Here is a 25,349-nt window from a genome sequence, read left to right on the forward strand (position 1 = left end):
AGCTGCTGTGTCCTGTGCACTGTTTGAAGCAGAGTTTTAGCAGACAAAACCAACAAAAAAAATTTGCCCTCATGAAACATAGATCCCACTTGCTCTTGTTATTTATTTTATTTTTTTGTGTGTGTGGTTTGATTTATTGTTTGTTTCTTATGTTTTGTTTTGCTGCAGACTGAAAAAACCTCATGAAATGTCTAGCACCACAGAAAATGTGATTTTGTTTCTTAGATTCACACACACACACACACACACACACACACACACACACACACACACACACACACACACACACACACACACACACACCCCCAGGTAGTTTACATATGGTTCTAAGAAGACTCTGGTTTCCAATCTGAATTCCATGAGACTATTTTCACTTTACTATGTTTCATGACTGAAGACCTCATTCAGAGACATAAAGTTGTGTGGTTTGCAAGTGGAGACTGAGCAACAAGTACATGCTTTTAAATATATCTATTCACAAATATCATATCTTCCTGTGGTATTGTGTTAGAAATGTTTAAGGGAGTTCCTGTTGTGGCTCAGTGGTAATGAACCTGGCTAGTATCCATGAGGATGCAGGTTTGATCCCTGGCCTTGCTCAGTGGGTTAGGAATCTGGTGTTGCTGTGAGCCGTGGTGTAGGTCACAGACGCGGCTCTCATCCTATGTTGTTGTGGCATAGGCTGGCAGCTGTAGCTCTGATTTGACCCCTAGCTTGGGAACTTCCATATGCTGCAGCTGAGGCCCTAAAAATTAAAAAAAGAAAGAAAGAAAGGTTTAAGGCAAAGTCAGTTAAAAATTTTTTTTTGACATATTCCAATTTTATTTTATAATTTATACCTTATGATTTATATTTTCAAAGCAAATCACGTATATTATTTCAGTTGATTCTCATGATGAAAATTATTATTTTCGCTTTTCAGACTTTACTTTTTTCCCCACTTTAGTGAGGTATGCCACAGTTAAATACACTGACCTCAATTGTACAAGGCAATAAATTTTTAACATACGTATATACCATGCGATCACAACCTAGATCAAGACAATGGAAACCCAGTACCCTAGAAGGTTTTCTTTCATATCCCTTCTCAGCCACTTTCCCTCCAGTCTCCAGCCCCAGGGTAGCTGCTATTCTGGTGGCTCTCTCCACCTCTTAGTTTTTTTTTTTTTTTTTTGTCTTTTTGCTATTTCTTTGGGCCGCTCCCGCGGCATATGGAGGTTACCAGGCTAGGGGTTGAATCGGAGCTGTAGCCCCCTGCCTACGCCAGAGCCACAGCAATGCAGGATCCGAGCCGCGTCTGCAACCTACACCACAGCTCACGGCAACGCTGGATCGTTAACCCACTGAGCAAGGGCAGGGACCGAACCCGCAACCTCATGGTTCCTAGTCGGATTCATTAACCACTGCGCCACGACGGGAACTCCCACCTCTTAGTTTTGCCTTCTCTTGAACCACTCCTAATTGAGATACTACAGTATACACTCTTGTGCCTGATTTCTTTTATTTAGCACAAAGTCTGTGAGATGTATCCGTATTGTTACATGTATCAGTAGTTTACTCTTCTTTAATACTGTGTAGAAACTGTACCATTGTTGGTTTTAGTTTTTTCCTCCTTTCTCCATTTGATGGAAACCTAGGTTATTTTCAGTTTGTAACTATCTTGAATAATAGTGCTATGACATTGGAGTTTTTTGGAGTTTTTTTTGGATATGTATGTGTGCTTTTTTATTTGAGGCATAATTGATTTACAGTGTTGTGTTAGTTTCAGGTGTACAGCAAGGTGTACAGCAAAGTGATTCAGTTTCCCATCTATCTATCTATCTATCTATCTATCTATATATTATTACAAGATATTGAATGTAGTTTCCTATGCTGTGCAGTAGGTCTTTGTTGTTTATCTATTTTATATATAGTGGTGTGTATCTGTTAATCCCAAATCCCTAATTTATCCCCCCCACCCTGGCCCCGCTGCCAAAGTCAGTTGGATTTAACTTTTCATAGCATCCATTGTATCCAAGTTGGCTAACTCCATTTTACAAGCAGAGTTTTGAGTAGTTGAAGTTGGTTCAGAGTGACATGTATTTTTATATTGGCCAGTAGTACTGCTTTGATGAGCAGCTCATGTTGAGACATGTAATTATCTTGATGAGGAAATTACCCGCACAGTGTGATGAATAAATACAGTCAAATGCATGAACAGATTTGGGAACCTTAGTTTTATCTTTGCCTAGTTCATAGTTGTGCTTTATGGGAAAATGCTTTTAAATTTCTATCAGAATTTACATATCCATATATTCTCTTAGTTTCAAGTCAAGAAGTCGGGAATTAGGTTTACTGGTATGACTAAAAAGTGCATGGGCTTCTATTATCCAATAAATATGAAAGAAAGAAAGGGAAATCTCTTGCTGATGAGCCATTTGGGTATTCTGACTTAAGTAATTGTGAACTGTTATCATACTTTGTCTTTCATCCTAAACCTTCAAGGTTTTCCATCAAAATTTTTCTATTCTTCTACCTGTGACAAATAGATTGAAGACTAGTTATATTCTTTGTGAGAGCTGAAGCCCTGAAAAATGATTCAGCCTAACATTTATATGAGATTGCTTTCAGTGAAGAAATTAAATATTGAAATGGTAATATTTCAGGTAGCCTGTGATCTGCAGTGTTTTGACTATTAATGAAATAGGTTATCAACTACCTTGCTACTTAAAAACATGTGGTTCCCAGATCAGAGCATTCACATCACTAGAAGCTAGTGAGAAAAAGAAAATTTCAGGCTTCGCCCCAGAGCCCCTGAATCAGAACCTGTATTTTGGGAAGATTCTCAGATGATTTATTAACAGTGTTAAAGTTCTGATCCAAAGAAACACATATCTTGATATCTATTAGCAGCTCTATAAACCTTACTTTTAAGAAACTACTCTGATTTCTGCCCTTTTTGTTGATCTCTCTCTCTCTCTCTCTCTCTCTTTTTTAAGTACTGCACCTGTGACATATGGAAGTTCCCAGGCTAGGGGCCTAGGCCACAGCCACAGCAATGCCAGATCTGAGCCGGGTCTGCAACCTATGCTGCAACTTGCAGCAACACTGGATCCTTTAACCCACTGAGCAAGGCCAGGGATTGAATGCACATCCTCATTTATACTAGTTAGATTCTTAACCTGCTGAACCACAATGGGAACACCTGTTGATCTCTTTTTACCATGTTTTCTTGGATTCCTAATAGTTCTTACAGTTTAATGTTTATTATGCTTCTGTGATGTGTCAGGCTTTGCATTGGGCATTGGGCTATAGAAATGTAGAAGCTATGATCTCTGTTCTTAGGCAATATAACAGTAACATCCTATTCTGATTAGGAACTCAACTTACTATCATTTTTTACCTCCTTGTAAATCATGATTCTTCAGGGAAATTCAAAGAGTTTCTGCTAAGAGGTCAGAGATCACTGTTCTAGAGCTTTTTTTTTTGCTTTTTAGGGCCGCACCTGCAGCATATGGAGGTTCCCAGGCTAGAGGTCCAGTCGGAGCTACAGCTGCCAGGCTACACCATAGCCACAGCAACACAGGATCCAAGCCTCATCTGCGACCTACACCACAGCTCATGGCAACACCAGATCCTTAACCGACTGAGTGAGGCCAGGGATCTAACCTGAAACATCATGGTTCCTAATCAGATTTGTTTCCGCTGCACCATGGTGGGAACTCCTATTCTAGAACTTTTATAGCAAGGTGTGTGATATTGAATTATTTTAAATAAGTAGTGGATAAATGATTTTGTGTGTTTATAAATTAAAAGGGAGAAAAATAGCAAAGAGGCACAATATTTATAGAGTTTTCCATAGTTCTTAAAGATCTTTGCAGAAATAAAAGGGAAATCCTTAAATTTTTTTGTTTCTTTTTTGAGTTTAAGAAATTATTTTAAATTGTTTTCCTTAGGGTGAATACTTTGGAACTACGGAAGCCACAGAAGCCTTCTTTGCAATGACTCGATTATTTCAATCGAATGATGTAAGTCATTTTTTTTTCCTTTTAATTCTTTTGGGCTAAAAAACTTCTTTTATTTGTTTTCTTTGGGGGAACTTAGAGTATTCCAAGTTCAGGAAGGTTGCTTGAAATGTTTAAAATTACTTAAAAATTGTTTTTCTTCATAAAACTTATGAATACTTATTAAAAGGTACATGAAAATGAAAGAATGAAAGTATATAGTTTAAAGCTGTTCACTCACAGATCTACCAGGCAGTCATAAAAACAGTTAATATCCAGCTTCTGGCATGACGCTGTGAAGGTAGACTTGTGTAAAGGTCAGTGGACTTAGCTACCACATCTTTTAATGAAGTTCTTGGTCAAGTTTCTGGTGGGCCTGGGCTTGCCCTCAGCCAGCAGGCTGGCAGTTGAGAAGAAGAGCAGGATGCAGAGCAGGGAAGAGGATGTGGAGTAGGAAAAAAGAAGGGTGAGGACAAAGTAAAGCTGCCAGCACCCCCACATCTGTCTCTCATTGCCTTTGACCACCTGACTTCCTTTTTTAAATTTTCTTGGCTGTGACTATGGCATATGGCAGTTCCTAGGCCAGGGGTTGAATATGTGCCACAGCATCGACCTGAGCTGCTGCAGTAACAATGCCAGATCCTTAACCCACTTGGCCACAAGGGAGCTCTTTGTTTTGTTTTTTTTTTTTAGATAGTGCCTCCATTGTGGGGCTATTCTCTTTTTTTTGGCTGCCCCCATGGGATGTGGAAGTTCCTGGGCCAGGGAATTGAACCCATACTACAGCAGTGACCTGAGCCAATGGCAGGTACTTAACCCGCTGTGTCTCAAGAGAATGCCCCATCCTGACTTTCAGGCATAACAGCTGCTGCTTCACTTCTGTCTTCCAAATGTGGCACATATTTCTCTTTTGCCCAGCTGTGACTCAAAACCATACAGAAAAGGGGATTCTGGGATCTGCATTTCCCAGCTCTCTATTAACATAAATTGGCCAAAGTATGCAGTTGTTTTGGTATGTATTGCATATCATCACAGGCCACCTTTTGTGCCTGATCCTGAGGACTTGCTGGTCACGTGTCTAGATAACGAGCAGTTTTGGGATTAGGTCCTCTAGAACATCGCAGTCCCGTGTAAAGCAGCTGTCTCAGGGGAAGTCATTACACATTCTTCAGGCAAAGGAGCCTAATTTCCTCAGACAGGGTATGAAGGACTGCCTCTACTTGCCAAGGAGGCTTGGAGGAATTTAGAGGTTCAAAGTACTCAGCTTAATCAGAATCTGCCCATATGTCCCCATTCTAATTTTTCGGGCCCCACTCCTTCCCAGCCAAGGTCCTGACTTTAACATAAAATGCCCCACAAGGGGGGTGAATTGAATTTACATTGTAATTTAGCCACCAGCATGCTTTTCAGAAATCTCAGCCCCGTGTCCACCTGACATGAGGCTTTCGATTAAGGCATTTATGGAAGTTTTCTAGTCCCTGACATAAACCTTAAGCTGTGATTTAAAACTGAACTCAGCATTTTCTTCTGCCAAGTTCTCCAGTGTACTTAGAAGGAGCTAGCCCATTATACAACTCACTTTTATGAAAGTGTCCTATGGCAGCAACTACTTCATTACCTGAAGTTTTTTCTTTTGTAGGTCCTTGATTATACTTGACTGCAGGTGATGATTTTGCCACTGCATACCATGGACTGCTAGTGCCCCCTTTACCACTGGAGACAGGATCCTTAGTGCCTTTTATCAAATCAGAGAAGCAATTTCAGATTCCTAACCTTAAGGTCCTATTTCCCTTTAATCATTCCCTGTACCAGAATTTGGGACTCAGTCAGGGAGGCAGAATTTATTGTGATTATTATTGAATTATTTATTAACAGAATTAGACTAGAACACCAGGAATTTCAAGCTGCTGGAGTGGGGTCACAGAGAGGGACTATTATAAAAGTTATGGAAAGCTGTTGCCTTTTTGTGGCTCTGTGAATTCATTGCTCCAGGTGTCTTGTGGTAGGCCAGATGTTGCTGTTACTCAGGGCTGGCAGTTGGGAAGAAGAGCTGGACATGGAGCAGGAAGAAGATGCAGAGCAAGAAGAAAGAGTGAGGACAAACTCGAAGCCTCCAGCACAGAGGTTGTACTGAGAAAAGAAGACATGAAATAGTTTTCTGGGAAATGCATTGGGGAAGTGTAAGATTGTTGGACAGGACAAATGGCCCTTTCAAGTTGTTGGTCATGAGTTTAAAGTATTCTCGGGTAGCTTGGTGAATGTTTTGCTCTAGCTATAGGCTTTAGGTTAAAGCTTGGAACAGTTAGAGATGGGATTTAATCAGGACTGGGGTTTTGTCAGATTAGTATATAAAAAGAGGAACAAGGAAATTGAGTGCTTGACATTGACTGTGGAGTCTGTGTTTGGCTAGGAGGCAAGTGAGAACAGGGGCTGCTTGGGGCAGTAAGGAGTTGTTAGAATCAATGAATTGTAGGTCATGATGGAGTGAAAGAGTGGAGTCAGGAGTGGCAGTTGGAAAGTGAATGCTTAGAAATGAAATTACTGAAATTGATCAAGGCTGTGACAGTGGACGTGGATAATTGCAAGAGGAAGGAGGACAGGATCATTGGAGAAGAAGAGGTCAATTCCGTGGAGTGGTCAGAGTTTTAGAAATACCTTCTCTATGAATATTAAAATCACCAACAATTATTACTGGGTTACTATTAGTGATAGTAAACTAAATTTTTTTTAAATAAAGCAAGTAACCTAGGGTCTATACATGTAACCAGGAATGGTGGCAAGTGATACAGTCTAATGGCATAAGTTTTTGGGGGGAACAGGGGACACTCCCAGGGCACGCAGAGGTTTCCAGGCCAGGGATCAAAACTACACCATGGCAGTGACAACACTGGATCCTTAACATGCTAGGCCACCAGGGGACTCCTGATGGCATAAGCTTTTTTTTCTTTTTGTCTTTTTGCCGTTTCTTGGGCCGCTCCCACAGCATATAGAGGTTCCCAGGCTAAGGGTCTAATTGGAGCTGTAGCTGCTGGCCCACGCCACAGCCACAACAACTTGGGATCCGAGCCACATCTGCAACCTACACCACAGCTCACGGCAACGCCGGATCCCCAACCTACTGAGTGAGGCCAGGGATCAAACCCACAACCTCATGGTTCCTAGTCGGATTCGTTAACCACTGAGCCACGACGGGAACTCCTGATGCCACAAGCTTTAAAGCCAGAGTTTTTTAGGAAAGAAAGAGGTACAGTGAAAGAAGTCAGTGTAATGATTTTGCAGAGGAAATAGGATCAACTTGAACAGTTTCCCTACCTGTTGGACTGTTGGCTTGAGGGGGAAAAAGCCACCATTTGAGAGGGCTTCAGGTGAATCCTTAGGTTTCAGTTAGAGAAAAGATGGGAAAGTTTGGGGAAGAGTTTGAGGTTATAGGGGATCTTGATGATCAAAGTGCCAGAGAACCGGATTGAAGGGGTTTGGGATTTCTTCAGGGATGGAAGGTGGAGTCAGATTAGGTGCTCACCCGGTGTCCAGGTGATGAGTAATGACCAGGATATTTTAGGTTTTTTTGTAGTGACTGAGGTTACATAACCACGTACAGCATGAGGGGATTTGTTTTTCTGGTCCCTTAGGCAGCGTGTGGAATTGAGGGTGTGATTTTTTGCCAGGAGACTGTGGGGGCGGAGGGAGGATTTTGCCAGCAGTGTGTAGAGCTCCTTTCTTTCCGAGCCTTCCTTTACCTGAGGGTAATTGCTATCTTGAGATTGGTATCCTATGTTTATATATATTATATATAAATCTATACTTAGTATTTTTATGTTTCAAAATATATTGTGAATGATATCATCTTCATATTATTTTGCAATTTAAAGAATTAATGTATTTTTTGAGATCTACCTATTTGCTGCAAGTACATTTACTTTATTTCCTTTTACTGCTGCGTGGAATCCCAATATGTGAATAAACAATATTCTTATTTATTCAGTCTCCCATTGGTAGATCTGTAAGTTGCTTCCACTCTTTTGCTCTCACAGATGACATTTCATGTAATGTTTATGTATAAGTCTTCTTGTGCTCATAGAAATTTTCTGGGGTAGATAGCTGTAAGTGGAATTTTTAGATAATGCTGGTTACATGATCTTATCAGATTGATCTTTAAAGGGTTGTACTGATTTATACTGATTTGCTACAAATCTTCACCTGCTCCTATTAATAATTACTTATTATCAGATCTAAATATTCAGAAGAATGTGATATGGGATCTCTTTGTGGTTTTAATTTGCATTTTCATATCACTGCTGTGGTGTAGTTTTAATCCCTGGCCCAGGAACTTCCGTGTGCTGTAGGCACAGCCAAATAAAATAAAATTAAAATCAAATAAAAGTTTGAAAAAGAGAGAGAAGCATTTTGGAGCTTAGTGTGGTACACCAGGTTAAGGATCTGGTGGTGTTTCTGTGGTGGCACGGGTTTGATCCCTGGCCTGGCACAGTGGGTTAAGGGTCCAGTGTTGCCATAGCTGTAGCATTGGTCACAGCTGCAACTTGGATTTGATCCCTCTCCTGTTTTATTCCATATGCCACCGATGTGGCCATTAAAAAAAAAAAGTGTTTTTAGTTTATTTATTTTTAATTGAGGTACCATTGGTTTACAGTATTGTGTTCATTTCTTTGTACAGCAAAGTGATTCAGTTATACATATGTGTGTGTATATATATATATATAAAATTCTTTTTAATATTCTTTTCCATTATGGTTTATCACAGGATATTGAATATAGTTCCCTGTGAGATGCAGTAGGACCTTGTTGTTTATCTAGTTTTTTATCTTTTAAGTCAGCTTCAACATACAGTAAAATTCGCCAGTTAAGTGTACAGTTGTAAGTTTTGACCACTGTAGAGAGTCATTAGACCATTACTACAGTCATACAACCCAGAATGTCCCCTCATGTGTCTTACTTGTCTTTCTCCTCCCTGAACCCCTAGCACCTGGCAATCACTGATCTACTTTTTGACAATATAGTTTTGCATTTTCTAGAATTTCATTTAAATTTAATCACATCGTATATAGTCTTTTGTGACTCTTATGTCTTGTTTCTTTCCTTTAGCTTATGGCTTTTGAGATAGATCCAAGTTTTTGTGTGTATTATTTTTGTTTGTTCATTTGTATTGCTGAGTAGTATTTCATTGTTATGGAGGTAGTCTAATTTATTTATCCATTCATAAGTTAATAGATATTTGGGTTGTTTCCAGTTCATGGATGTTATAAACAGAGTTGCTAAAAATACTCAAGTATAAGTCTTTGTGTGGACCTGTTTTCATTTTCTTTGGTTAATATCTAGAAGTGGTATTCTTGGGTTTGCATTTTCTGAACGATGAATGTGTTAAGCAAATATATGCTTATTTGCCCTCCGTTTATTTTCTTTGGTGGATTGTCTTTTCAAATCTTTTATCTTTTTTTTTTTTTTTTGAATTAGGTTATCTTCTCCTTATTGAGTTGTAGGTGTTCTTTTTATTTTCTGGATATAAGACCTTCATCAGATAGGTGTTTTGTAAATATTTCCTCTCAGTTTGTGACTTGCCTTTTCATTTACTCACTTTTTTTTAAAAAAATCTAATTTACAGACGATAAGAGTTCCTGCTGTGGTGCAGCAGGTTAAGGATCTGGCATTGTCTCTGAGGTAGTGTGGGTTTGATCCCTGGCCTCGTCCGGTGGGCTGAGGTTTCTGTGTTGCTTGCTGCACCTGTGGCATAGGTCACAGCTGCAACTCGATTGGACCTGGCTGGAAATGTCCATATGCCACAGGTGCAGCCAAAGAAGAAAAAAACAAAAAAAAAAAACAAAAAATGCTTTGTATGTTGAAAATATTAAAAATGCATTTAATACACCTAACTTACTGAATGTCATGGCTTAGCCTAACCTACCTTAAATGTTCCTCAGAACACTTACATTAGCCTATAATTGGGCAAAATCATCTGACACAAAGCCTGTTTTGTAATAAAGTGTTGAGTATCTCATATAGTTTATTGAATATTTTACTGAAAGTGAAAAACAGAGTGGTTGTATGTATACAGAATGGTTGTGAGTGTATCAGTTTTATCCATGGCTGACTGCAAGCTGGCTACCACTGCCCAGCGTCATGAGACAGTTTTGTACAGTATATTGCTAACTGGGGAAAAAGATCAAAATTCAGAATTTGAAGTAAGATTTCTTTTTTTTTTTTTTGCCTTTTTGCTACTTCTTTGGGCCGCTCCTGCGGCATATGGAGGTTCCCAGGCTGGGCTCGAATTGGAGCTGTAGCCACCGGCCTACGCCAGAGCCACAGCAACGCGGGATCCAAGCCATGTCTGCAACCTACACCAACAGCTCACGGCAACGCCGGATCCTTAACCCACTGAGCAAGGGCAGGGATCGAACCCGAAACCTCATAGTTCCTAGTTGGATTCGTTAACCACTGTGCCACGAGGGGAACTCCTGAAGTAAGATTTCTGCTGAATACTTACCAGTTTTGTACCATCATAAAGTCGAAAAATCCTACGTTGAACCATTCTAAGTTGGAACTATCTATATACCGTATGACTTTGTGTGTGTAAACACACACACACATGCATGAACATTTACATGTACTTATATATTTATGTATATTACTTTTTTTTTTCTCTTTTGGCCACCCTGTGGCATGTTGAACTTCCGAGCCAAGGATCAAATCTGAGCTGTAGCTGTGACCACAGCTGTGGCAATGCCAGATCCTTAACCCACTGTTGGCGGGCCAGGGATCAAACCCCGCTGCTGCAGAGACACTGTTGGTCCTGTTGCACCACAGTGGAAACTCCTATCGTACATTATTTTTGTGGGATTTTTGTTGTTGCTCACTGGGGTTTACTCATGTCTTTACCACTTTTTAATTTAGAAACTTTTTTTTTCAAAAATTTTTCAAAATTTAATTTTATTGGCATGTAGTTGGTTTATAAAGTTGTATTAGTTTCAGGGGTAGAGCAAAGTGAATCACTCATATGTATAAATGTATCCATTTTTCCTCTATTATTACAAACTATTGAGTAGATTTTCCTGTGCTATACAGTAGGCTCTCATTATCTTTACCACTTTTTAAAAAAAGATTTTGGTTTTTTTAGCGAAGTTTTAGGTTCAAAACAAAATTATGAGGAAGACACAGGATTTTCCCTCACTTTCAGAGTCTCCCTCATTATCAACATCCCCACCAGACCATCCATTTGTCACAATTTATGAACATTTACTGACAAGTCATTATCAGTCGAGAGTCCATTTTTTAGTTACTCTTGGTGCTCTACATTCTGTGGGTTTGTACAAATGCATAATAACATGCATCCATCATTAAAATACCATAGAGTGTATTTTCATTGTCCTAAAATTCCTCAGTGTTCTGCCTGTTTACTTCTTCCCTCCCCCAACCCCTGTCAACCACAGGTATTTTTACTGTCTCCATAGTTTTGTCTTTTCCAGAGTTTCATATAGTTGGAGGCATAGAGCATGTAGCCTTTTCATATTGGCTTCTTTCACTTAGAAACATTTACGTTTCCTCCATGTTTTTTCATGGCTTGATAGCTCATTTCTTTTTATCTCTGAATAATATAGTCTGGATGGACTATAGTTTATCCATTCAGCTACTAAAGGACATCTTGGTTGCTTCCAGGCTTGGCAGCTATGAATAAAGCTGGTATAAATAGCTGTATGCAGGTTTTTGTGTGGACATAAGTTTTCACATCCTTTGGATAAATATCAAAGGGCACAATTGCTAGATCATATGTTAAGATTATATTTGGTTTTGTAAGAAACTACCAAACTATCATCCAAAGAGACTGTACCATTTTTATTCCTTCTGATGATGAATGAGAGTTCCTGTTGCTCCACATCCTCATCAGCTTTGTTAGTGTCCCAATTTGGACCATCTTATTAGGAGTGTGGTGGTCCCTTGTTTTTTTAATTTACTTTGGCACATTTTAAAATTAGGTTGTTTTTCTTGTTTTTGACTTTTAAGAGGTTTTTTGAGTGTATTTTGTAAGTCCTTTCTCAGATATATGTTCTATAAATATATTTTCCCAGCCTATGTTGTCTTCTCATCCTCTTGACATTGTCCTTTGCAGAGCAAAAAAAAAAAAAAAGTTTTACATTTTAATAAAGGCTGACTTATCAGTTATTTCTTTCATGGATTGTGCCTTGGTGTTGTATATAAAAAAATTATTGCCATACTCAAGGTCATCTGGCTCTTCTTATGTGTTTTCTACTAGGGATTTTATAGTTTTGCATTTTATATTTAGGTCTGTGATTGATTTTGAGTTAATTTTTGTGAAGAGTATAAGGTCTGCATCTAGATTCATCTTTTTGGCATGTGGATATTCAGTTTTCCGGCACCATTTGTTGAGGAGACTGTCTTTGCTCCAGTGTGTTGCCTTTGCTCCTTTGTCAAAGATCAGTTGAATATATTTATGTGCGTATAGTTCTGTGTTGTCTTTTCTGTTCCATTGGTAAGTTTGTCTGTTCTTTAGCCAATATCACACTGTCTTTTTACTGTATACCATTATTTTTTTTTCTGCATCTTCTTTTTTTTTTTTGTCTTTTTGCCATTTCTTGGGCCACTCCTGCGGCATATGGAGGTTCCCAGGCTAGGGGTCCACTCGGAGCCGTAGCTGCCAGCCTATACCACAGCCACAGCAACGCGGGATCCGAGCCACGTCTGCAGCCTACACCACAGCTCACGGCAACGCCAGATCCTTAACCCACTGAGCAAGGGCAGGGATCAAACCTGCAACCTCATGGTTCCTTGTCGGATTCGTTAACCACTGTGCCACGAAGGAAACTCCTATTTTTTTTTCTTACTCTTCATTCCTTGCTGTCTTTCTGAGTTATCCTCTAGAATAATTTTCCCTGTGCCTGAAAAATATACCTTTTAGAATCCCATCCTTCCTAGACCATATTTATTTATTTATTTATTGGTTGCACCTGCTGCATGCCAAAGTTCTGGGGCCAGGGATCGAACCTGTGCCACAGCAGTGACCAAAGCCACAGCACTGACAACACTGGATCCTTAACCTATTGAGCCACCTGGGAACTCTCTTCCTAGACTTTAGATACTTTATTCTGTGCAAAACCTTGGGCTTGTACTTTTGCGGCTATGAGTTGTTTTGTTTTTTCATTTTTAGCATCTGTAAATTTCCCTTCTTTTTGCCTTTGGCTACGTATTTAATTTTTTTTCTCTATTTTATTCAGCATTTCTATGTATGTGTTTAGGCAGTATAATTTAGTTATTGAAAACACAACTTGGGAGTTCCCTCTGTGGCGCAACAGGATCAGCAGTGTCTTGGGAGCCCTGGGTCACATATTTGATCCCTGGCCAGAATAGCAGGTTAAGGATCCAGCACTGCTGCAGCTTCGGCTTAGGTCCTCACTGTGGCTCGGTTATGATCCCTGGCCTGGGAATTCCATGTGCCACAGGGCGGCCAAAAATGAAAGAAAGAAAGAAAAAAAAATGTACAATTTTGCCAACAGTGTATTATCACTCTTTTTAATTTTAGCTATTTTGGTGGGTGTGAGATGGTATCTGAAATGTGGTTTTAATTTATATTTCCCCAATGACTAACAATGTTGAGCCTCCATTTTTTTGTACTTTAGTTAAATTTTTTTTTTTTTTTGTATCTCTAGCTTTCTGCTTCATGGTAGGTTTTTATTTATGGGGGAATGTAAATTTTCTTGCACTCTGAAGTTTTGATTCTTATTTTCCGCATCTCATAGTAGCTGCATATAGATGTGATCTACCCCATTCATCTGCCCCATGTTGGCTTTCTCTTTCTGGGATGATTTGTTTCTGTGTTTAATCATGATGTGAATCCTTACTCCCTTTTACTCTTTCTTTAATGGACTCAGTAGTTGTCACTAGATCCTTTCTACAGCTTGGACTCTGGAGCTGGGTCTGATGTATTTGAATTTCACTACTTATAATAAATTTGAAATTACCTGGTAGAGAACAAGGCCAGATAGGCTAGAGGAACCAGTGCTTCTAGCATTGAATATGAATGTGTATAATTAAATCAGAGATCCTGGTGAGCAGGAATGGTGGGCAAAACATGACTATTATTAGTTTAACACTTATTTTGGATCCAGGTATTCATCTAGAAATCTTGATACTTGAAAATGGATGTTGGTTATAAAGCCACAAATACCTTAATGAAAAATATGCTGAATTGAGGAAAACACATGGTCTGCATGTGTGTGTGTGTGTGTGTGTGTATGTGTATTTTGTTTGTTTGTTTTGTCTTGTTTTGTTGCTTTTTAGGGCTGCAGTTGCGGCACATGGAAGTTTCCAGGCTAGGGGTTGAATGGAGCCACAGCTGCTGACCTACACCACAGCCACAGCAATGTAGGATCCGAGCCACGTCTGTGACCCACACCACAGCCCATGGCAGTGTCAGATCCCCAGCCCACTGAGTGAGGCCAAGGATCAAATCCAGGTCCTCATGGATACTAGTCAGGTTTGTCATCACTGAGCCACAGCGGAAACTCCCTCTCTGTATATATTCTTAAAGAATTAAAAAAACACATTTTCTAGGATAAGCCTTTAGCACTTTGATAAACCTGTCTTTGGACTTACACTGTCAGAGTCATGGTTTGGCTCTTTCTATATAAAGACCCATATAATTAACTGGATTTTTGAGTTTTCATCTAGAAGTGTTCCACTATCAGTGCATCTGTTACGTGTCTTGAGCAAATAGTAGAGTTTTGAATATTTTCTCATCCAGGTTTTTTTTTTTTTTTTCAGGGCCACACCCATGGCATATGGAAATTCCCAGGCTAGGGGTCAAATCAGAGCTGTAGCCGCCAGCCTACACCCACAGCCACAGCAACATGGGATCTAAGCTGCATCTGTGTCCTACACCACAGCTCACGGCAATACCGGATCCTTAACCCACTGAGTGAGTCCAGGGATCGAACCTGTGTCCTCTTAAATGCTAGTCGGGTTTGTAACCACTGAGCCAGGACAGGAACTCCTCATCCAGGTATTTTTAAAAGGACTTTTCGGGTAAATGAGAATCTTTTTAAAAATAACTTTCTAAATGTATCTACTTGGGGTCTTCAAACAGTTTAAAAAGCCATTTCCTTATGAATAACCTCTTGCTTTTTATAAATAATTTTTCAGCAAACATTGAGAAGAATGTGCTACCTTACTATCAAAGAAATGGCTACCATCTCTGAGGATGTGATAATTGTCACAAGCAGGTATGTGACTAGTTAAAACCTAGGATGGGATACTTATCTATTTAGTGGAATATTTATTGTTCTCTTTTTATTAACTTTATTTTTTGACTGTAAGAAAGCCAAAATTTAAAAGAAAGTAATCTCTTAAAGCATTCTTTTCTAAGATGTGATTGTCCGGTGAAAACTATCTCTGTCTGATAAAGCAAAAAAAAGAAGTCACAAAGGATAATGCTAATAGATTTGAGTACATTTTAAAATGTCATAAAACATATTTAAAAACTGAAAAGTAAAACAATATAGTGAAATAATTTGTAACAAGTACATCAAAAGGCTAGCATTTATAATATATAAAGAACTTGTATACTTCAAAAAAAATTCCAAGTGATAATTCTTCAAATAGCCAATATAAAGTACCTAAATATCTCTAAATAGTTATTCTCCCAATGAAAAAATGGGCAGAGACCTAAATATACATTTCTCCAAAGAAAACATATAAATGGTCAATAGGCACATGAAAAGATGCTCAGCATTGCTAATTGTTAGAGAAATGGAAATCAACACTACAGTGAAGTGCCATCTCACCAGTTAGAATGGCCATCATTAAAAGTCTACAGATAGCAAATGCTGCAGAGGGTGTGAAGTAAAGTGAACCCTCCTACACTGTTGGTAGAAATGTAAATTGGTGCAGCCACTACGGAAGACAGTATGGAGATTCCTCGGAAAACTAAAAATGGAGTTGCCATATGACCCAGGAGTACCACTCCTGAGCATATATCCAGACAAAACTGTAATTGGAAAAGATGCGTGCATCCTTATGTTCATAGCAACACTATTTATAATAGCTGAGACGTGGAAACAACCTAAATGTCCATTGACAGATAAATGGATAAAGAAGATGTGGGTGTGTGTGTGTGTGTGTGTGTGTGTGTGTGTGTGTGTGTGTGTAATGGAATACTACTTAGCTGTAAAAAGAGTGAAATAATGTCATTTGCAGCAACATTGGTGCAACTAGAGATTTTCATACTAAGTGAAGTAAATCAGAAAGAGAAAGGCAAATATCATATATCACTTACATGTGGAATCTAAAATATAACACAAATGAACTTAGCTATGAAAAAGAAACAGACTCACAGATATAGAAACAAACTTGTGGTTGCCAAAGGGGTGGGGAGAAATGGGAGAGATATATTGGGATTTGGGAATTAACAGATGCAAACTATTACATAGAGAATGGATAAACACAAGGTCCTACCGTATAGCACAGTAAAGTGTATTTACTATCCTGTAATCATAACGGAAAAGAATATGTAAAAAAAGTATGTATAAATAAATCACTTTGCTGTATACCAGAAACTAACACATTATAAATCAACTATCCTTAAATAAAATAAATTTTAAAAAGTATCCTTACTAGTAGTCAAGAAATGTAAATTAAAAATTCAAGAATGAGTTACAATTTTTTTGTATTTTTTGTCTTTTTAAAAAAATCTTTTTAGTAAATTTTTTTTAAGGCTTCAGGTGCACCATATGGAAGTTCCCAGGCTAGGGGTCAAATCCAAGCTACGGCTGCCAGCCTACACCACAGCTCACAGCAATGCTGGATCCTTAACCCACTGGGTGAGGCCAGGGTTCAAACCCACCCCCTCATGGATACTAATCAAGTTCTTAATCCGCTGAGCCACAATGGGAATTCCTGTTTTATATTTTTTAAAAATTCGTTTTCACTTAGCAAATGCTCTCGAGGTCCATACATATCACAAATGGCAGTGTTTCTTTTTTTATTACAATGCTATGTGTACCACTATTTCCTTATCTGTACACCTGTTGATGGACACTTCGGTTGTTTCTATTGGCTGCTGTAAATAATGCTGCAGTGAACATGGGAGTGCATATATCTTTTGAATTAATATTTTTGTTTTTCTTCAGATAAATACCCAGAAATGGAATTGCTGGATCTGTGGGAGTTCTATTTTCAGTCTTTATGTTTTTTTTTGTTTTTTTTTTTTTTTTTTTTTTTGCTGTGTCTGCAGCATGCGAAAGTTCCTGAGCCAGGGATCAAATTCACACCACAGCAGTGACCCAAGCCACAGCCGTGAAAATGCCAGATTCTTAACTGCTAGGCTGGACATTAGGGACCTCCTATTTTTAGTTTTTTGAGGAACCTCCAAACTGTTTTCCATAGTGGTTGTACCAATTTACATTTCCACCAACAGTGCATAGTGTTCCCTTTTTCTCACATCCTCAACAACACATGCTATTTCTAGTCTTTTTGATAATAGCCATTCTAACAGGTGTGAGGTGACAAGCCCATTGTGGTTTTGATTTGCATTTTCCTGATGATTAAGGATGTAGAACATCTTTTCAGGTACTTCTTGGCCACCTGTATGTCTTCTTTGGAATAATGTCCTTTCACATCTGCCCATTTTAAACAAGATTGTTTGTTTTATTACTGAGTTTATGAGTTCCTTATCTATTTTGGAAAATTACAATATTTTTACCCATCAAATTGACAAGAAAGGAAAAAGGCACTCAGTACTTGTAAGGGATATCGATATTCTTGTATACTGGAGGTAGAATAATAAATTGGTTCAGTTTTTCTAGAAAGAAGTTTGGTAGCATTTGTTGAATGTTTGAAAGAGTTTATCCCTTTGACCCAGTAATTCCACATCTATGGGATTATCCTCAGAAAATAGTCAGAGATAGCACAGTAAGACTTAATATACAATGATGTTTGTTGCAAAACTGTTTACACCAGTGAAAAGGACAGAACAACTCAAATGTCTGCCATTGTTAATAATTATTTAATTAACCATGTTATAATCATATTATGAAATACTTTAATTTTTTGAGTGTATTTTTGAAATATATTTAATGATATGGAAAACTCTTTAGTAAACTGTTGAATGAGAGTTGGATTCAAGTCTATGTATTTCCTATAGTCTCATTTTAAAAAATATTTTATGTATGTATATAAAAATATATGGTTGGAAATACACTGATATGCCACCATTAGGTTATATCTGGATGTTTGGAATTGTAGCTATTTATTTTCTTTAAACTTGATAATTTACAAATGCCCTAGAATGAGTATTTGTAATTTAAAGTTCTAAAATATATAACAAATAATATTTTTAAAATAGTTAATAGTTATTAATTACAACTCATTTAAGTGAATCTGGTTATTGTACAACAAAATAAATTTTGGAGGAGGGTGCTTATGTTTAACCAGCAGTTATGTTGAATGTGGTTTGAGTTAATAAGCTTTCAGCTGAAAATAACAGAAAGCCAGATTTCAATAGTAACAAAATAGGCACAGAATAGCTGGTATTGGTTCAATAGTTCAACCGTGTCAGGGCTGGTATGTCTTAAATTCTTTTGGATATTCTCATGTTATTGCAAAATACTTGCCAGAATTACTGGTAGTGCATCTTTTAAGGTAGGAGGGGTATCAGGAAGGGGGCCAGGAGAGCCAGTACCATCTGCCTCTTTTATCAGGTATGTAAAAGCTTTTCCCCAGGCAATTTTTGGATTTCATTTGACACAACTGTGTTCTGACTAACTTTAGGAGGCCGGGAAAGTGCGTATTTAGCTTTTAAGGCCCAAGGGGCAGACCGGGGGGAAGACATTGAAAATGGGTATTGGATTAGTTAGCTTATAGTGTGTGGCACAAATAAGACTAAGAAAATCTTCACTTAGATTGCTAGATTCACTAAATGTTGGAAAAATTAAAAATAAATTAATCAACTATTGATGGGGGGGTGGGGAGGTTGTTCCTTTGTTCAGCTGTTAATACTTCCCTCTGATTCCTGCTAGGCTGCTTTGAATTATAATTTGCTTCTAGTTCATTTTAAGTGATTGGTAGATTTAGTAGGCAGAACAATGCCCTCCTTCCCCAAACATGTCCCTGCCCTAATTCCTGGGACCTGTGAGTATGTTACATTACCTGGCAGAAGGAAATTACGTTGCTAATTAGAAGATAGGGCGAGCAGCCTGGATTATCCAGGTGGGCCCAGTATAAGGGTAAGGATCCTTAAAAGTGGAAGAAGGATGCGGAAGAAAAGTGTCAGTGAAGAGATGCGATGATTGAAGCAGGACCAGAGAGTTGCCGTGTTGCCGGATTTGGAGATGGAAGAAGGGAGCCATGAGCTAAGGAATGTGGGTGACCTCTAGAAGTTGGAAAAGGAAATGAATTCACCCTTACAGCCTCCAGGAGGAATGCAGCCCTGCTGACACCTTGACTTTAGCCTAATGAGACCTGTGTGGGACTACACGTTAGAGAACAGTAAGATAAAGAAATAAATGTTATCTTTAAGTGTCTAAATTTATGGTAATTTGTTACAGCAGCAATAGAAAAGTAATAGATTTTGCAGTATGTAGGTGTATCAGATGAACACACTGTACGCCTTAAACTTACACCATGTTATCTATCAACTATATCTCAAAGCTGAAAAAAAACTAACAGAAGAGACTTTGGTACCTTGAAGTGGGGTGCTGCTGTAACAAATACCTAAAAATGTGGAAGTGGCTTTGTAATCAGGTAATGAGCAGGAAGAGTTTGGGGAGCATGACAGAAAAAGCCTGTAGTGCCTTGAACACACTGTTAGTGGAAATCTGGGAGTTAATGACTGCTAAATTCAGAAGGCTGTGAGGAGCAGGACAGAGAAGACATTTATCACCTTAGAGAATACTCAGATGGTTGTGATCAGACAATTGATAGAAATACAGACATTAAAGGTGGCCCAGTGGAAACGAATCCAACTAGGAACCATGAGGTTGAGGGTTCTGTCTCTGGCCTCGCTCAGTGGGTTAAGGATCCGGCGTTGCTATGAGCTGTGGTTTAGGTCACACATGTGGCCTGGATCTGGCCTTGCTGTGGCTGTGGTGTAGGCCTGTGGCTGTAACTCTGATTAGACCCCTAGCCTGGGAACTCCATATGCCGTGAGTGCAGCCCTAAAAAAAAAAAAAGAACAAAAAGACAAAAAAAAAAGGTGCTGCTGGGGAGGGCTCAGAAGAAAATGAGTTAGATGTTAGAAACTAGAGGAAAAGCGATCCTTGCTATATTGTGGCGGAAAGGTTAGTGGCATTGTGTCCTGCAGTTAGGCGGAAAGCAGGGCTTCTAAACAATGAACTTGGATATTTAACTGAGATTTCCAAGCAGGAGTGAGGTGTGGCCTGATTTCTTTTTGTTGCTTACGGTACAATTGGAGAGTAGAGTAATACATTGAGGAGAGACCTATTAAACAAGAACTAGGAGTTCTTTATAAATACCAACTCATTATGTTGTACACCTGAAACTAATATAATGTATGTCAATTATACCTCAAAAACCAAAAATAATACAAAAAAATAATCCGGGAGGTAGCAATTTTGGAAGTTCTTAGCCTACCAAAATGGCAAAGGATGCTAAAATCTAGAGATGTTAGGAAAGAATGGTCTAAAGAAAAAGTCAGAGTTACTCTGCAGCCTTTTGCTGAAACCTTAGAAAGATTAAAAGGTCAGTGTATTCACCCACACAAAAGACTCTGAAGAGATCAAGGGCGTGACTCATAGATTCCCTTAGCATCTAAGCAGAAGCCAAAAATAGAGGCGGGATTATCTACGCAAGATCTGTGGAGGAACCTCTTGTCTAGTGGAGTGAGTCTTTGTACGTGTATGGTCCGTCCCACAGGGCTCCCAAGAGTATTATACCAGCAGAAATGCTGCCAGCTTGGACTGAAAGGGACAGAGAGAGGACGACGTGAAAGAAGGCCGTCAGAGCCCCAGAATTCTTCAGGCAGGAGACAGGCTGATAAGACTGCTCAGTTTAAACAGATATTGACCTTTATAAAAAAGAAAGAATGGCTCAGAGAGCAGAGGTGCAGGCTGTAGGGTGGAGCTGAGAACCGTGGTGAATTCTGCCTAGAACTTGCCACCTCTTCTGGTTTGCTGGCTGGATTTCAAAATTGCTTGGGACCAGTAACTCTTTATCTTTCCATTTCTCTTTTTCAACAAGAATGTCTGTGTGTGTCACCCTGTGGCAGTCCTGCTTTGTGTTTCAGAGTAGGGAACTTGTTTTCTAGTTTCACATGTCTACAAGTGGAGAAGAATTCTGTCTCGAGATAGTTTATTTCCAGCCTCACCTATACCTAGTTTAATTAATTTTGGTGATAAGATTGTGACTTTTGAGTTGGGTGAGATTTAAATGAGGGTGTGGACTTTGAGTTGATGCTGTAATATGTTGAGATTTCAGGGGATCTTAGGATGGGGAGAATATATTTTGCCTAGGAGATGGATACAGCCCTGTTGACATGGATGATTTTAACTTAGAATTCCAACTTGGGTCTCACTAAGCCATAAGAGTTGTAAGTTAATACGTTTTTGATGTTTTATTTTTATCTTATTTTAACCATTTTAGGGACGCATCCACGGCATAAGGAGGTTCCCAGGCTAGGGGTCGAAACGGAGCTGTAGCTGCTGGCCTACACCACAGCCACAGCAACATGGGATCCGAGCAACGTCTGTGACCCATGCCACAGCTCATAGCAACACCGGATCCTTTACCACTGAGCGAGGACAGGGATCAAACCTGTGTTCTTACGGATACTAGTCAGATTCGTTTCCACTGCGCCACGACTGGAACTCCACATTTTTGATGTTTTAAGCCACTAATTGTGATCATTTGTTATACCAGGAATAGAAAACAAGTGTATTAGATGACCGTTCTACATATGTAGACAATTGTGTTAGCTTGGTAAGAACCCGTGGCTGTTGAAAAACCCTAAGGGCAGACGCTTCATAAAAGAAGTATATAAAAATAGCCAATGAGCATATGGAAATGTTCTCAATATTATTAGTCCTCAGGGAAATGCAAATTAAAACTTCAATGAGATAGTTTTTTCATACTCACTAGAATGGCTAAAATAGCAAAGCCTGACAGTACCAGAATCAACAGGCCTTGTTGCATACCAAGTAAATGGAACAGTTGAAGCTCTCATACATTGCAGGAAGGAATGTAAAATGGTATGACCACCTCAGGAAAAGTTTGACAATTTTTTTTAAGTTAAACTTAGACCTACCCCTTGACCAGTGATTCCAGTGCTAGGTTTTTACCCAAGAAAATGAAAATCTTTGACCAAACGCACACACAAAAGGGTGTACAAGAATTTCATAGCACCTTTGTGATAGTCTGAAACTAGATACAACCCAAAAGTTCATCAGCAGGAGAGTGGCTTAACAAACTGTGAGAGTAATGCAGTGGATCACTGCTCAGCAACACAAAGGAACAAAGTGCTGATTCAAGCAGTAATGCAGATACATCCCCAAAACAGTATCTTGGAACAAGAGAAAACAGATGCTCAGGAATACCTGCTGGATGCTTCTATTTATATAAATTCTAAGACCAGCCAAAGCTCAGTTGTGGGTAATAGAAATCAGAAGTCTGGTAGGTGGGAGGAAACTGACTGGAAGTAGACATGAGGAACCTTTGCGAGGTGATGGGAGTGTTCAGTATTTTATTTTGTTTGGGGTTGAGGTTACATGAGTAATCACAATTGCCATCTAACTGAACACTTACTTAAGCTGTGCATTTTTATTGTAAAAGTAAATAAAGAAAAACACGAGGAGATTTAGTTAATGGGTTAATAAGGATGGTCAGTCTGGTCATGCTGTTTCTGCTCCTGTCTGATGAGACTCACCAGTGAAATTCCACACCTGAAGATTGCTTAGAATTCTCAAATTGAAGGCACAGGTTTGATCCCTGACCTTGCTTAGTGAGCTAAGAGTCCCCTGTTGCTGTGAGCTGTGGTGTAGGTCGCAGATTCGGCTGAGATCTGTCGTGACTGTGGCTGTGGCCGGCAGCTATAGCTCCAAGTAGACCCCTAGCCTGGAATCTCCATATGCTGTGGATGTGGCCCTAAAAAGCAAAAAGACGGAAGGAAGGAAAGACGGAAGGAAGGAAAGACGGAAGGAAGGAAAGACGGAAGGAAGGAAAGACGGAAGGAAGGAAAGACGGAAGGAAGGAAAGACGGAAGGAAGGAAAGACGGAAGGAAGGAAAGACGGAAGGAAGGAAAGACGGAAGGAAAGAAAAAGATTGATTCAGGTCTGAAATAGCTTTTCTGTTTGAATAATGGTGCCAGGACTTGATTTAGAATAAGAAAGGAAACAAGATAGCATTCTAATCTGACTTGGCCACCATTGTAGTGAAACTTCTTTCTCAAAGATTGCCAGTAACCTCTTAATTATAAAATCCAAAAGCTAACTTTTCAGTCCATATTGTATTTCACCTCTCTCTTAGTTTTAATATGGTTAAATACTCCCTGAATTTTGGGCTTTCAGAACCATAGGTCTGAATTTCCTCCCATCCCTGATTACTTCACTTTATCATTCCTTAAAAGTAGCTGTTTTCTTCTGCCTGTCACCCTAAATATGGCCCTTCCATAGCGTTCACATCAATGCTTTTGCCATATCCCAAACTCATCATGCTCTTCAGTAGCCTGTATCGCTATACATGTTTCTCTCTATGCCTGCATTTATCTGTTTCCTTTTCCACAAAGCTCAAACATCATTATATGTATTGATTTCCCTGCCTTGACAGGTACGTCATTGTCTCCTCTTGTTCTTGTAACACTTTAACCTCTATTTTAATATTTAGTACATCATGCTGTAAGATTTGTTTACTGTTTTTCAACCCTCTGTACTGTTCCTTGAGAATGAGAACCGTATCTCATATGACTTTGTATCATTAATTCCTGGAAAAGCACTTGCATATATTAGACACACATTAAAAGTTTAATTAATGAATTAAGCAAAGGATGATCCATTTCCTCTCTTCAATTAAGAGGCTGAAATCATAAGGATTATTTATCTTTCTGTGTATCTCGAGACAGTACTCACACATAAGAAGTGGAGAAAAAAAAAAAAAAAGAAGTGGAGAAATGTGGGCATAATGGTGGGGCTTCTCCAGACCGCAAAACTGTAAAGACATGTATAGATATATAAACATAGATTTTTTTTTTTTTATGAAGGATTGGCTCAAAGATTATAGAGGCACACAGTTTGCTCTCTGCAAACTGGAGGCCCAGGAAAGCCAGTGCTATAGTTCCAGTTCAAACCTAAAGTCCTGGGAACCAGGAGTCCTAATTTCCCAGGGCAGAAGATGAATGTCCCAGCTCAAGTGGAGAGCAATTCTCCCTTCCTGCCTTTTTATTCCACTTAGGCCCCTAATGAGTTAGATGATGCCCATCCCTACTGGTGAGGGTGCTCTTTTTTAATTAGCTTACCAATGCACATGCCAGTCTTTACTGGAAACATACTCATAGACACACCCAGATGTAATGTTTTACCAGTAACCTGGGCATCCTTTAGTTTGGTGAAGTTGACACAGAATTAACCATCACAGAGGGTTTAATGGGTGTAGAGGAACCTTCCTGTATCTGCTTTTCTTCCTTCTCTCCTGCCTGGTTGGTCAGTAGACTGCCCTGATTTATTTGGAGTCATACTTACACTCTTTTAAAATGAAATTGTGGAAGACTTTTGAGGAAAGATGAAAATGATGCTAAGTTTTAAATCTCTTCTCCAAAGCCTAATGAAATGGGCAACAATGAGTAAAGGGAAACGACATGGGACTTGTAATTCTAGCCAAGATGGAATAGGGCTGCTGCTGGTCACCCCTCTGAATGATTACAACAAAAACCTCTGGAGAAAAAAGTACGCAAAGTGACTATCCAAGGCCTAAGAGAACTGAAAATAATAGCAGTGAATTTGAGGACCAGAAAATAGTAATTAATGATTAATAGTAATTAAACAGTAATTCCAACATGGTAACGTGATTTTCATGGTTATTTTTCCTCTTTATACCCTGAGTTTGACCCAAGGCCAGGCTAATCTTTACAGCAGGCAGAGTCAACAACGATAGAAGCCCATCTCTCTAGCCTGAGCACAAGTTAAAAGACCCCTGAAAGCTGGAGAGCATGTGGGGGAATCCTTTTTTTTTGTTTTTGATTTCTGTTTACTTTCTGGTCCTGGTTTGTGAAAAGTGGAGAAAAATCCACAGTACAGTTGACGATTACAACAAGAGTTTGAGCTGTGTAGGTCCACTTACACATGGAGTCTCGAGAAACCATGTATAGGGAGGGCTCAATATGTTATACTCAGGTTTTCAACTGT

General features: G+C 39.1%; 1 protein-coding gene across 2 annotated transcripts in view; it reads left to right on the forward strand.

The window, feature by feature from the left end:
• COPG2 (COPI coat complex subunit gamma 2) overlaps positions 1-25,349 on the forward strand; it is a 119,339-nt gene that overhangs the window by 2,936 nt on the left and 91,054 nt on the right. For both annotated transcript variants that reach the window (XM_047763525.1, XM_047763524.1), the window contains exons 4-5: positions 3,936-4,007; positions 15,147-15,226. In XM_047763525.1, coding sequence (XP_047619481.1) covers positions 3,936-4,007; positions 15,147-15,226 — 152 coding nt within the window. The remainder of the gene's footprint in view (positions 1-3,935; positions 4,008-15,146; positions 15,227-25,349) is intronic.

This window comes from Phacochoerus africanus, chromosome 16, assembly GCF_016906955.1.
Source record: "Phacochoerus africanus isolate WHEZ1 chromosome 16, ROS_Pafr_v1, whole genome shotgun sequence".
In the NCBI taxonomy this organism is placed as follows: Eukaryota; Metazoa; Chordata; class Mammalia; order Artiodactyla; family Suidae; genus Phacochoerus; species Phacochoerus africanus.